This window comes from Pteropus vampyrus, unplaced genomic scaffold, assembly GCF_000151845.1.
Source record: "Pteropus vampyrus isolate Shadow unplaced genomic scaffold, Pvam_2.0 Scaffold122, whole genome shotgun sequence".
NCBI lineage: Eukaryota > Metazoa > Chordata > Mammalia > Chiroptera > Pteropodidae > Pteropus > Pteropus vampyrus.
Genome location: NW_011888903.1, coordinates 4,342,791 through 4,358,024, shown reverse-complemented (window position 1 = coordinate 4,358,024; position 15,234 = coordinate 4,342,791). Strand labels below are relative to the sequence as shown.

At 35.0% G+C, this 15,234-nt stretch overlaps 1 protein-coding gene and 1 pseudogene across 1 annotated transcript in view; both read right to left on the bottom strand.

Annotated features, from left to right (window-relative positions):
* The window catches only part of L3MBTL4 (L3MBTL4, histone methyl-lysine binding protein), a 309,548-nt gene that overhangs the window by 207,406 nt on the left and 86,908 nt on the right, over positions 1-15,234 (bottom strand). Inside the window, exons 9-10 of the mRNA XM_023534188.1 lie at positions 12,421-12,506; positions 10,175-10,285 (exon numbers count right to left, since the gene is read on the bottom strand). Of these exons, the coding sequence (XP_023389956.1) occupies positions 10,175-10,285; positions 12,421-12,506 (197 nt within the window). The remainder of the gene's footprint in view (positions 1-10,174; positions 10,286-12,420; positions 12,507-15,234) is intronic.
* LOC111743802 lies at positions 13,208-13,326 on the bottom strand (annotated as a pseudogene).

Here is a 15,234-nt window from a genome sequence, read left to right as displayed (position 1 = left end):
CCTTGATTCATCCCCTGTTTACAGTCCTACAACTCTGAAACAGGAGTCTATCTGCTGAGTGTACAAGATCTATACAACCCTTCTTTTTCTATCAATAGACCCCTTTGTGGTTGGGGGAAGATAATCCCTGTGAGTGGCCTAGTCCTGCTGTTTCCATAGCCAAGGGCTGGTTCTGCTAAGGAAGCAAGGACACACTCCACATGGAGTCCTGGGACAGGAGGTGCAGAGAATAAGCCTTTAAGAAGTAATAGTAGAAAAAGAAGATCTGTAGCAATTGCCTAATCTGTGGACCCCTGTCCTCTGTTTCCCGCAGCTAGGCCCTGATGGCTCCTATAGCCATGCGACTTCCCATAAGTCCTTGCACACAGGTCCAAATACAGATCTTGTATAGACCTGCCCAAGGGGCTTTCAATTTATACCAAATACACACATAATAAAGGAGATTAAATTTGAAGTTTCCTTTGTCTCTATGTAATAGTAAATAAAGGCATTTGGTGTTTAGAAATGCAAATAAAACAAGGCATGTTATATACTTTTTCTAACAGAAGAAAAACTGTTCTTCTTGAGAAGCCATCTGCCCCTCAGCATCTTTGCTCACAAAGCTTACTGTATTTGCAATGAACTTTTACAGCACTTGATGGTTTGTGCCACACATTATGTGTTGAACTGTGATTTAATCCAGGGGTCCCTAACCTCAGGCTGTGAACTGGTACCAGTCTGTGTGGCCTGTTAGGAACCAGGCCGCACAGCAGGAGGTGAGTGGCCAGTGAACCAGTGAAGCTTCACCTGTATTTGCAGCCACTCCCCAGTGCTAGCATCGCTACCTCAGCTCCACCTCAGATCATTAGGTATTAGGTTCTCATTGGAACACTGGTCCCTGGTGCCAAAAAGGTCAGGGACCACTGACTTCACCTATCTCCCCAACTAGATTATGAGGGCTGGTTCCAAGAGTTAATCTCGTCATAGGGCTCACAGTTCCTGGAATAATATCTTCTATCCTAGGAATGCTCAGTAAATAAAAGCTGTTCATTACATAGTAGGCCTCAACCTGTTTCACCTCTTTTTAATATGTATCTTAACTTTATCTAATATTATTGCAGTAAGCTAAATAATGGTTCACAAAGACGTCACATCCTAACCCCTGAAACCTGTGAAAATATTACCTTACGTGGCAAGAGGGGTTTTACAGCTGTGCTTAAGTTAATGATTTTGAGATTATCCTGGATTATCTGGTGGGTCCAAGATAATTACAATGGTCCTTATTAGTGGGAGGCAAGGATGTCACAGAGAGGTTTGAAGATGCTACACTGCTGGCTTTGAATACGGATAAAGGGGCCAGGAGTCAAGGAATAGAGGTGGTCTCTGTACCTAGAAAAGGCTAGGAAACAAATTCCCCAGAGCTTTCAAAAGGAACACACCTCCGCTGAAACCCTGATTTTAGCCCAGTTGACACTTCTGACCTAGAGAAGTATAACATAACAAATTTGTGTTATTTTAAGCCACTAAATTAGTGATAATTTGTTACAGTATCAAAGGAAAATAATACAACTATATTTTGGGAATAAATTAATCTGGTGTAAGAATCTATTCATTCCCTTCTCATAGAACAATCTCCTTTCTCTGAGTCTATCGCCTTTTCCTATATCACAAAAAATGACATAGATTTTGGAACAAAAGGGAAAACATATTTATCATCTTAGTTAATTTATTCTGGAATGATTTTGTTCACTTATTTATTTTTGATAGATATTCTTCCAGTGGTAAAAATAAAATGCCTACAAAGCAGGATGTGAGAAAAAGAGATGATATTCAGCATAATTAGCTAAGGATCAGTATTAGTAAGGGCATTTGGAATGTCAAAACTGCAGCTGGCCAGAAATAGTACACTTCTGTTCAGGAAAACAGCAGAGAATGTGTATGTCTCTCCAAAGCTAAGATGGATCCAATGGACTCTCTTGTTTGCTCTGAAGGAAGATAGTCCATATTGTACAATCTGACTGAAGGATTAGAAAATAAGAGGCTTCCTTATCTCAGCAAGCAAGGGTCTCATACTTTTTGAGTAAATATAAAGCTCTGAATGAAGTCAAAAGAGTATAGAGAATGGTGGGCCTTTTAATAACTTAAGAATTGTTAGTATAAAATAATACTCAAAAGTCCATTAACTTTTGAAACACAAATATCTATATTTGTATACACATGTATGTGCACTTTGCAGCAGAGCAATCTCAGACACTCAAAGAAATACATAATCTTAAAATAAGGGTGAAGAACAACTATTGCTACAACATCATCATCTTTTATTTGGGAAGTTTCTCCACAGACAGTGTTCTGCAAGGAAAACTGTGAAATGTTCTATTTCTATTCTATCTAGCTCGTGACTAAGCCAATGCGTCTAGCCAAACAATCACATGTCAAGATCTCATTAGATCATGCAAGTCAGACTGGTAAGAAGAGGGCAGGGTGAGGATTACCTAAGGAGTGCCAGCACTGGCTCCAGACCGGGGAATCTAAGTCATCGCCAAGGCAGTTCTTCACTGCTTTGCTGTTGGGCATATGTTTTTGTTCTGGATATACTGACTTTAATAAAAAATGGAAAAGGTAAGTCTCCATTTAAAGTTTTTGGAGGATACAACTCTAGTGGCAGAGAAGCCTACTCTATGAAAGATTATACATCATTTAAGGGCTTGACTACATTCACATTGAAAATCAAACAAATGAATGGTAATAAATTGATACTAGTGTTAGGTAGTTAGGTAGATATGAACGACGGGGGGAATAAAGGAATGAAGGTCCCTCGAAAGACCTCCTTGGAACATCCATTTTATGATTATAAATTACCCCCACATCCTAAGCCACGAAGGGGTAAGAAGCCATAAACAAGACGAATCCGCCGCAAGCGCACGCGCATTCACTCCTACGCTAACCTCTCTGTGACCTGGCCTCACTATACCATGATATCATGCCTATGCCAGGAAGTTTATGAATCTGTAACAGATGATTTCTGAGAAACCGCATGCGCAGCAGTCAAAAGGTTACATATCAGCAAACGTCAATCAAAATGACCTCGCGTGCCAATCATTTAGTACTACTCTTGTAACCTCTCATCATAGCCCTAATATAATACAGACCTCCCCAGCTCCACGTTGTTAACAGCCCTTTTCACTGTAACCCACCTCTCCTTGGAGCGTTCTTTCCCTTTTGTTTCCGCACGCTACAGCCCTCTTTAGTGTAGCCCGTTTCTCTCTTGGAACATACTTCAATAAATCTTACTTTTTCTAAACCTCACTGATCTGTAATTCTTTACTGGGTCAGCGAAAAGAACTGAGGACCCTTCAGTGCCACCAGGGTAATGATGGATTTTAGATAGTCCCAAAGGTAACGCTAGGAAAAATATTTAAGTCTAGAAGCAGTTGATTACATAGTAGGTCTTATTTCTTATACTTCTTTTTTTACTGAATACTTAAAACTTATCTAAAACCAAATTGAAAATTAAATATAGATGTAGTTTGATTCAAAAATCAAATATTAGAAAAAAGTAAGGCAAGGATACAAAACTACTTATACTAAAAGTAACTTGATCATCTCATAGTCTAATTAGTATAGTGTACCTATGAAGACAGGTGTTGCCAAATTATAGCCTACCACCTGTTTTTACATTTTCAAATGGCTGGAAACGAAATCAAAAGAATATTTCATGACACATGAAAACTGTAAGGAATTCAAATTTTAGTGTCTGCAAATAAAATTTTATAGTAACACAGATATACCCATCTGTTTACATATTGTTTATGGTTGCTTTTGCGCAAAACCACAGAGCTGAGCAATTGCGACAGAGACCACATGGTCCACAAAAGCTGAAATATTTACTCTCTGGCCCTTTACAACAAGAGACCCCAAACTCTGGGCCACAGACTGGTACTGGTCCATGGCCTGTTAGAACCTGGGCTGCAGAGCAGGAAGTGAGTGGCTGGCAAGTGAGCGAAGCTTCATCTGTATTTGCAGCCTCTCCCCAGCACTAGCATCATCGACTCAGTAACACCTCAGATCATCAGGAATTAGATTCTCATAAGAGCACTAATTCCTGGTGCCAAAAAGTTCGAGGACCACTGCTTCACAGAAAACGACGCTGCCCTATAGATTAAGAGCTCAGGCTAAAGAACCAGACCACCGGGTTCCCTCCTGGTTCGCCCACTTAAGGGCTGCATAACCTTGGGCAAGTTGCTTAAGCTGTCTGCCATTTGTTTCCTCACCGTATCTACCATACAGAGTTGCTGTGTGGATTACGAGAATAAGAAAATGTAAAACATGTAAACAGCAGCATGTAGACGTCATAGTCAAATTAGCCATCGCTGATATTATTGTTGTTTGTTGTTACCATATTATGCTAATGCACCTTTACCAGGTAGAGCGGTCTACCTGCTAGAACTTTCCTAAAAATCATGGTTGACACTAGTTTTACCCACTCTGAAAATTATCTTTCCGTTAATTGGTTATAATATTTTTGAACACTGTCCCAGTCTCCTTCCCACATGAAGATAGTCATCAATCACTGCAGCACTGTGGCCATTAACTAGAAGTTTAGCTCAAAGGATAGTTAATGTTAGTATCGTGTCCTATCCTCATATTTTAAAACCATTTTCAAAAATGCATCCTGGTTAGAGACAGTGGCAAGTAAAATGACATATTCCAGATTCTGCTCTCATTTTGGCAGAAAATTAAACTAAGACTCACAGGGGTCAAGCGACTTTCTTGAAGCACAACAATCCTTAATTAGAGTGAATATTCACTGACTTGTATTTGGACTTGCTTTGCCCTAATCCACCTGCAGGTTTTTTCAAAAGCTTTGAACTTAATAGTCTTACCTAAAATTCAAAAGAGTTTCTAGCCACACAAGTAGACAACTTACCATGACAATTTCTCTTGGTCACGATGCTCTTATTTCATTTAGAGATGCCACAAATACATCCAGTTAAAGCATTAAATACGAAAAACTTACTGAAGAGACTCAATTTATTAATGATTCAGTGGAACTTCCTAAATCATCTATTTGGAATTCATTTATAATTTATTTCACAGCTTAGCTGTAGTTCCCACAGGGCAAATATTTATCAAATATTACTGTTTTAAGTCTTCCCTTCATATTTATTTGTAGAAGAATAATTTTTTTTTCCTGAGTAAAAGCTAAACTTCCTAAAAGCATCCATCTGTCTATCGTAATTTAATGTGCATTTCCTGATAAGGTGACAGTAATGGGCTTTCAGACATAACAGAGTATACTATACAACCAAACAAAAGAGTAACCATTAAACGTAATAGCTGGTGAGAAATTGAACAAGATACACACTGAGCTCATCATAAATATTTATTAGAGAGTAACCACGGCAATTAATAAACCAGTAATCAACACAAAAGGAAAATAGCACCTTAAAACTCTGCCCTGGTAAGAAAAACTTCACAACTCACCTACCAATGAACAATACAACCAAATTAATATTTTTGGTATGAACATCAGACCATCTGGCCTGACTAATACCAGTGGACTTATGAGAGCAAGAGTACAGAATATCTTGAACCAAGTTACCTCTGCCCCATACCCCAACACTGACAATTTATAGTCTCAAATTCCAATGGCTAATCACAATTCCAAGGCAGTTGCTGAAATGAGAGAGCACTGGCTTTGGAGTTAGAACTATTTGGTAAAACTACTTAAATTCTCCATGCCAACTATAAAGAAGAAATAATACCTACCTATAAGACTTGTTGTGTAACTAGACTTATTGTGATCATTTCATAATATATACAAATATTTAATCATCAAATTGTACACCTGAAACTAATATTATGTTAGTTGTAGCTCAAAAAAAAATAAATTTAAAAAAAGAATTGTTGTGAAGATAAAGTTGTAATATGTAATGTACTTAGCTAAATATCCAGAACAAAGTCGACATTCAGTAATTGGGTCTTCTTACACTACTGCTGCTACTTCTGTGACTTCTGAGACTGCCACACTACTTCTACCACTGCAATCACTAACAGTCACTGCATCCCATTCCTCTTGGCCAAGACATTATTACTGGTCACATGTAAACTATAATAATTTAAATTCTTTGGATCTAAACACACAAGGCCCGCTGGGATAGCTAGAAGAAACAAAAACAGACAATAACAAATGTTGGTGAGGATGTGGAGAAATTGGAACCTTCATATACTGCTGGTAGGAATATAAAATGATGCAGTTGCTTTGGAAAACATTTTGGTAGTTCTTCAAAATGTTAAAGTTACCATATGACCCAGCAATTCCACTCCTAGATACATACCCGACAGAAATGAAAACATATGTCCATACAAAAACATACACAAATGTTCACTGCAGCATTATTTAAAATAGCCATAAAGTGGAAACAACCCAAATGTCTGTCAACAATGAATGGATAAACAAATATGGTACACCCATACAATGGAATAGTATTCAGAAATTAAAAAATGAAGTATTGATATGTGTCACAACATGGATGAAACATTATGCTAAGTAAGAAGCTAGATATAAAAGGTACCACATTATATGATTCCATTTAAATGATATATGATATGATACCAAATCCATAGAGATACAAAGTAGATTAGTGATTGCCAGGTGCTAGGAGGAAGGTGCTGAATGAAGAATGACTGCTAATGGGTATGAGCTTTCTTTTGGGGGAATGAAAATATTCTAAACTTAGATTGGGGTAATGGTTGAACAATTCTGGGAATATATTTGAAACCAATGAATTTTACGGTATTTGAATTATACCTCAAAAAAGCTGTAATAAAAACAGAATTAATCAAGCACATAAAGGCAATTACATATTTGGGGAGTGGCAGAAAGGAATAAAGTCAGTCTTTACTGGATCTGCTGTGCTCTGCAGGGAATACCAGTACCAAACACAAACCTCCAAGCATTTGCGGCTTAGAACAAAAGACAGAGTAGGGTGGGGTTACAAGTGAACTCTGTTCCCCATCCTAGACATCTGCTCTCCCATTCTGAAGCAGGATATTTATGATCAAAATTAGAACATAAGAGTAGAAGAATAGGAAGACTATAAACTCTAAGAGTTGAAAACCTCTGTTTGAAAGCCAGGGTTTAAAACTTGATTCCCCCATATACTAGCTTGTGACCTTGGGCCAATCAACGTCTCTGGGCTTCTCTTTCCTCATCTATAAAATGAATATAATAATAGTACATACGTCACACAGGTGCTGTGCAGATACACTGTGCATGTAAAGCCTTTAGAAGAGTATCTGAAAAAACTAAGTACCATCATCATCACTACTATCATCATTACTAATACCATAATGTTGTTTGACAGACTGACTACTCTCAATAAACACCCATGCCGCACAATCACATATGCACATATTAGCATTCCTCAGATGAATTCCAATCAAACTCTGCTTTGTTCACCAAGGAGTATGGGCTTGTTCCTTCTCCATCTATTGATGACAATTACTTCCAGGAGGCCCCTACATCAACACAGAAGAAAATAAAGGCCCCCAGGGAGAGCAGCACACGGCATTTACACTGATAAGTAACAGCAGTTACCACTGAAGTACCTAGAAAGAGTCAGGCACAGGTATTTTACGTACATTACTCCACTGAATATTCACAACAAGCTTAACAAGGTAGGCATTATTAACTCTATTACTTTACAGATACGGAAAGCTCAAATAAGTTGAGTAACCACTAAGTTAATAACCACCACGTTAATAATAAAAAAGAGTCAGAGCTGGAATTCAAATCTAGATCAGTTTATCCTATGGCACTTTCCAGTACATTATGTTGAATTGGATTTCCAACGGGAGTGTTACTAGGAATGGAATTAAGAATGACAAAAGAATACTTTTTGACTAACACAATTATTTCACACATTCAAATAACAAGATACCAAAGTACATTCAATGCCATTCACTCCTTCACTCATTCATTCATTCACACATATATTAAGCATGTGTTGTGTGCCAGTGATAAAAATAGTCTTTGAAGGATATTGACTTTAAAAGAGAAAATTATAAAACAATATGACCAACACATTAATAAAGGAATAGAGGAATGTACTGGGCAAAGAGGAGGCCAGGAAAGCATCAGCTGCTTTCTTAATTGGCAAAGACAGCCCAATCTACTACCTTCAATCTTCTTAAGAATTCAGAGAAAAAAATATGACACTCATTTTCACTGCCTTTTTTCTCCTTAGGAACACTGATGAGCGGAATTTTAAGCCATACTGCTAAATCTTCTTTATAGTTTGTTTCTATTCAGGAAACAGCTGGCCCACAGAAAATCTTTTCCCCTCTACCTCATGGAGCAAGATGAGCATTTTCCCAACTGCAGAACTGACTGGGGGAAGGTGGAGAGTCCACGGCAGGATCTCCCACGAATGGGCTGGCTGCAAGAGGTCAAAGGCTTTTCCTGAGACCTCGAGTATGCCACAAGCCCTAAGGCATTTACCTCCATTCCAGACTGATATATTCTGATGCAATGAATGATATGTAAAAGGAACTTATTTCACATTTTATGAAGCACCATTTCACAGGCTAGAGAGTGTCACTTGCATAAACACATCTTAATTAAGCTCTATAATCCTAGAGGGATTTCTATTATGCCCAAACCACAGAAGCTACAATTATGGCTCTAATTCTGTCAGAGGCACCAGGTACTTTTCAACACTTTTCTTCTAATAAAGGAATTACCATTAAAGAAAAAGAATAAGGAGAAGATACATGAAATATTTCTTTGGAAGGGTCAGCTATATTCTTGGAGATGTCAACAGATCAGTACTGAGATGTAAAATAAGAAATATACTAAATTCACTTTAGAAACTAAAGTTTTCCAAATGATATTTTAAGGTGGTAGGCTAATCCAATATGATAACATAACAATCTGGCAACAGACATTCAAATGGATATTATAGTATGTATCTTACAAGAAAATATCTGTCAATTAAATTCTAAATAAGATTTGATGTACTATTAAAATTGAACTTTTCTTATAAGTACAATAATTTTATAATAGATGTTAAATGAGAATTCAGAGAAAAAACCCGATGCTAATTTCAGTGACAAAATATTCCTGAATTTATAAAGTAATTACAATATCAAAGTTATTCCCACAGTAGGTTCCATCAGAGTAAACAATAAAAAGCCAGAAATAAATAAGAATTGAAGCAATATGCTTAAAATTAAATTTAAAATAAAGCATTAGTGACAAGGTATGAGGAAAATAACTATAACATATTATTCCTGAATAGTGTTTAGCACAGTTATTATTTGTCAGAAGAATAATGGACATTGCCAGTATCTGCTCTTGAAAATCTATGGACAGACACTCGTCTCTATATTTTACTAAAATATATGTATTGATTATTCTCTAGGATATGAATTAAACATTGTTTTCAAAGTGGGCATATAGAAAATAAGATTTCTTTTAAATTATATGAAACTGTATATCAAACTTAAACACACCATTCTTGATAATGCCCATTAAAATTAGTTGACTTCAATTTTTTTATTATTATAAAATAAAACTGTGCTAGGGTGAAAAATAACTTTTGAACTGTCATATGCTTAAGAAGATTTATTGAATTCTACAATGCTTTTTTACTCTTTGTATAAAAAATAAAATAAAATCTTGCATTTTAGGAAGATTCTATTTTGAAGATTTACATATTTTTATAAAAACATGTCATAACAAAGACAGTATATCAAATCTTCAAAATCTAATCTTTCATTTTACCTAGTGACTGAAGTGTGTTTTTATTGGTTTTGATCTGACAAATGGTAGAAAACAAAGACTGAATTATTCTAAATAAGCTGTTAAATGACAACAATTTCAAGGAATTCTTATGCCGACAAAAAAGAAGCTTAAAAAAAAGAAAGAAAAAACTTATAATGTCTAAACAGCAAACCAAAACAGGAATATACTAGAATCCCTCTCAAAGTCAGTTATGTCTAACCTATAGATTTCCCACATCATAGACACTTCAGCCGGAAATCTCTCTACCCAAAGACATTTGACTAGAAATGAAGTCAGTCAAAGTGTTATTTTTCTACTGTGCCAAGAAATCAGAGCCTCTGTGGCCAGCATGGCAGGAAACATGAGGGAAAATGCCAATATAATAATGTAATAATCTAAAACACGTACCTTTATTCTTTGGTCATCAACATCTGTAATCGTAGCAACGCGAATTAACCTAGGGTTTCGTTTATCCACAACTTCAAGTTTCATATTCGGCAGAAAACCATGAGGCAAACGCTGTAACATTACAAGTGCAGCAAGTCATATGTAAAATTCAACAATTCAGTTATGCTATGAAAGTTTTTCTAAAATATTATAGTTCTCTTCTTATATTCAGATCTTTAGTAGAAACAGAATTTAGTTTTAAGAGCACATAGGACTTTACACATATTAATTTATCCAATTTCATAAAAACCTGTGAGAAAAGGAAGAAGTTTCTGGTCATTTTCAAGACAGTTAAAAAGACAGACAGATTAAATCATAAATTTATTAATAATCACAACAAGGCTCAAATAAATATCTTATTACAATTTATCTATGGGTTTGGATTTTTTTTTTCTGAAATTAACTTTACAAATTAAGGAACCGTTGACTATTCTCACTGCCCAGTTTTGGAGTGTGTGACCCAGAAGGCAAAATTATTTAATAAGTAATTAGAAAGGGTAAACATGATGTTTTATAAATCTAAACTTTAAAATATATTTAGATAAAAGCTTCAAAATTTCAACTGTTAAACTAATTTAAAAATCACACCATAATGTAATTTAAAACCATAACCTGTACTTTTGATATTTTATCTGTAACACAGGCATGCTGGACTATACTAATTTAAGGTTTCTTCCAAGTCTTACAATGCTAGGAACCAGGAGTCTATAATGATGAATACTTGAGCAGTAATAAAGAATAGAGTGGAAAAAAATATACTAGGACTTATATTGAAACTAAGTAAATTTAACAAAATCAAAGTCAAAAGACATCTCTAACACTGTTCATAGGTCGGCAAAAAGTTTCACTTTGAAAACTATTATACATAAAAGTGTTCAATTGACCTTATTGAAAATAAAAGTGTACTTGAATTCCTCAAGTCTAGAAATGGCAATAGGAAAATAAAAGCCTTCTAATATGTAAGTAATAAACAGTTAACTCTTTCTCCAATTCTGGTTTGTTTCTCTCCAGCTTTCGTGGAAGCATATTTTCTTTCTAAAATGCATTATTATATCTATTAAACAGAGTATACTATCATTAGGTCTCCAATTCCTGAAAATCTTCCTCTTCTCCCCAAGGTCACTGTCCTGACAACAAACGTAATTGTTTCATTTTGTGTACGTCAAGTGTCTATAGTTTGAGGTGAACCTATAACAACCCAAATAGGGTCAAGGTTGCCTTTTTGGCTAAATCTTTTCATAACTTTATTTTCTTTCAATTTTCCTCTTGGAAAAGTAAAATGAAGTTTTTACTGTAAGATAAAAAGAGAGACTATAACAGCAGCTGGTATTTTTGCTTATGAAATTTTCAGAATTCTTAAAACCCTTCTAAGCACTCTAGAACTTCAAGCCTTCTTAATTTGATTTTACTTCCCCTCCCCAAATCTAGCTGATTATAATCAATTTCTTAAAAAATGAAATAGCATTTTGTTTTAAACCCCTTTTGATTGCTAGAAAACTTTCAGTAAATGAAATCATATGCTGAGGCTCCCTGTATAAAGTTCTGATTAGAGACGAGTTGGGGAGCCCAGAACTCATCATTACAGCTGAAAGGGAACAGAGTTTGAAAATCACTAGTTTAGAACGTAAATATCTCTACATACGCCATCAACACACTTTCTTTTACGAAATTATTTATACTTGGATCAATCCTGAAACAAATATATAAGGACAAATTTGAACTTTAAAAAAATTGGTATTCTAATAAATGCTAGAAGCAAGGTTTTCCTCAAAATGGATAAAACTATGGCACATATAGACTATATGCAATTCCCCTATTTTATTATGGCCTCAATAACATTGAAATAGTCCTCAAGACTGAAACTTCAGCACGCCCACTCAGTGAACTAACAGAACTGGGAATGAAGAACTCATTCGTCAGAGGGTGATGAGAGGCTTTCATCAGCACTAGTGTGGGGCTACCGTGTTTTCCAAGGAGGGAAATAAATCATCACTTACGTTTCATTTGTGTACGGGAACAATAGTAAATGAGTCACCTCTCTTGTATTTTTAATTAAAAGCAAGACAAACTGGTTATGAAAATAACACTAAAATTTAAAAAAAAAAAAAAAAACAAAGAAAAACAGAATATTTTAAAGCTGTCAAATGAAGCCCTTACTCAACAAGGACAGGGTTAAGAGTTGAGCATGTATACAGATACAAACTTACCATTTTAAAAACTTCAGCAGGAACTGCACTAGTATGAGTAGCTTCCAGATATTTTGTCCAGGAGAAATTTTCTGGATCAGGATAACCTGAAAAAAATATAAATATTAGAAGATTCCTCATTGATATTTTGATTCCTATATACAAGACATTGGATAATACTGACACCTGCTATGCTTCAAATTTCACATAAACTACCCAACTTAAGTCTATTATAACCCCTGACCGGGCCGTTTTATCCCCACTAAGGCACAAGAGCACTCATTCTTTGGTTCATTCATTCACCCAACAAGGCGAAGGTCAAAGGCAGAGCCAGGTCACACTCAAAAGTCCTCTTTACAAGTCTGAAAACATTCATAATCACTAAGGTCAAGTTATAAACTGATAATCTTTCTAACTCCTCCACTACTTCTGCATCTATTAGAGTTTTAGTCTCATAATTAAATCTTTATAATTACAGTTTCCCAGGTTTGCTATTATTGCAATTAAAAAAATTAGTATAACATGGTATAAAGCACTCTATGTTTTAAAATATTTCCATCTAATTCAGTTTTTGGTTTTTCTGTTTGTGTTATTTTACTCCTAATTACATTTACCAGAGGTCTGTCTACATCTGTCCATATTGCTGTGTTGTTTTCTTTTTCTTTTCAAGGAATAAGTACTTAGATTTATTCATCTAAGCTGTTTTCTTTTCCTTTTTTTTTTTTTTTTTAGGCACGGCAACCCTTGGTTGACCTTGCAGATTGCAAGGACCTTGTCAGCTTACAATCCCTTATTTTTTTATTTTTTATGCCTACAGCACCTGGTCTGCCTACGTGGTCTCCCATCCAAATACTAACTAGGCCCAATCCCACTTAGCTTCTGAGATCAGATGGGATCGGGCTTGTTCAGGGTAGCGTGGCCATAGATTCTACTGATTTCTTTTGTCTTCTAATTATCTAATTTTCTGCTTTTATTTATTCCTTCCTTCCTCATACTTCTGTTAGGTTTGTTTTATATTTGCTTGTTTTGCTAAATTGAATAGTAAAAATAAATTTTTCTTTTTTTTAATAAGAAAAACATTTAAGACTATGAACTTACCATCGTTGACCCCTGAATATAGCTTTAGAAATAAGAACAAACTTTTAAAAAATATTTTTTCTCTCACTTTTACTTTCTAAAAAACAATTATAATCTCATTGTCATCTGACTTAATCATTGGTGTATTTGAGATACACCAAGTGGTTAATTCTTGTAATTGTTTAAAATATTAATAATAGTGCCTAGTTTACCACATGGTAGTGTCAGAATGTCACATTGTCTACACAATTCCTGTTTGGAGGACTTTAGGATTTCTTTTTGGTGTGATACAGGATAAACAGTTAAAAAAACTTTAAGTATATACATACACATACATTTATGTTTTAAGGTATAATATCAATATAGATTAATTCGATCTAAATTGAATTCAGTCAAGCTACATTATCCAAAATCTGTTTTTCGGTTAAGCAAAAAGCCTGAAGAAGTATACTTAAAAACCTCTAACATAATTTTTCTATATTGTTCTCCAATATTTCTGATAATTTTTCTTCACATTTAAACTTTTACTAAAATGAAATATATTTAAAGAAATATATACAAATCAAATGGCAGCTTGAAAATTTCTCACAAAATTAGCATACCTCTGTAACCAGAACCCAGGATAACCCGGCCTCTTGTATTCCTTTACTATCAACATAGCTCAAAGAGGAACTCCTATCCCAGCTTCTAACCTCTGAGACTACTTCTGTTCTGCTTGTTCTGTTTTTTTTTTTTTTTTCCTTTATATAAATGAAATCATACAGCATTCACTCATGTGTGGTAGACGGCTTTCGCTCAGCATTCTGTCTGTGACATTCATGCAGATCGCTGCATGCAGAATATTTGTTTTCATTGCTGTTTAATATTTCTTTAAGTGAGTATTTCACAATTTATTTATCCATTCTATTGGTGCTGGTCATTTGAGTAGTTTCAATTTGGGGGCTATTATAAAAAGTGCTGCTATGAACATTCTAGTACATTATTTTTGGTGACCAAAAGTATATATTTCTGTTGGAATGCATTCAGGAAAAAAAAAAACAACCCTGCTGGATCATAGGGTATTTTACTTTATATTTTGTGTTATATTATTTAGCATATAAAAGTACATGTAATGTTCACTATTAATTGCACTTTGTATTTAATATAGAGACAATTTCCCTTTGGACACATTTATTGCATTTTGCCTCAGATTCTTCTTTTAAAAACTAAAAACTAAATTGTATGCAATCCCGTTACTTTATGTTTGCCTGATAAAATTTTGTCCATCTTTTTTACTTTTTTGTTATTTTATTTCAGGTGTATCTACTTTAAACATCTTTTAAATTATTTTTTAAAATCATTTATCTTTACTTTTCTAACTTTTTTAATCTAACAGCTATAAACATGTTTAAGTGGGATTTTTAAAAAAGCTCTCTTAAGGCTTCCTTTGCTTTTTGTCTTTTTCTAAAGGAATTATATATCTTATGTTGCAATAATCATTTCTATACTTGCATTCACTTTATAGCTCATATTATTTTAAATATTGTCTAAAACCATTCCTTGTATGTTGGATCTCCTCATTTCTGCATGGGTTCTGAATATGCTCATACCATGCCCCTTCAGTGTTAGGGTCTCCTCCTCCTTATGAGTAAGTTCCTCACTCAGGAGCCTGACCAGCCGATCCAATGGAACGATGGGAAAAGAAACAGTGTGGTGGGTTGAGGAATAAATTCGAAGTGAGTAAAAGAAGCAATTAGTCCTGCTGTAGCCTCTTAAAGA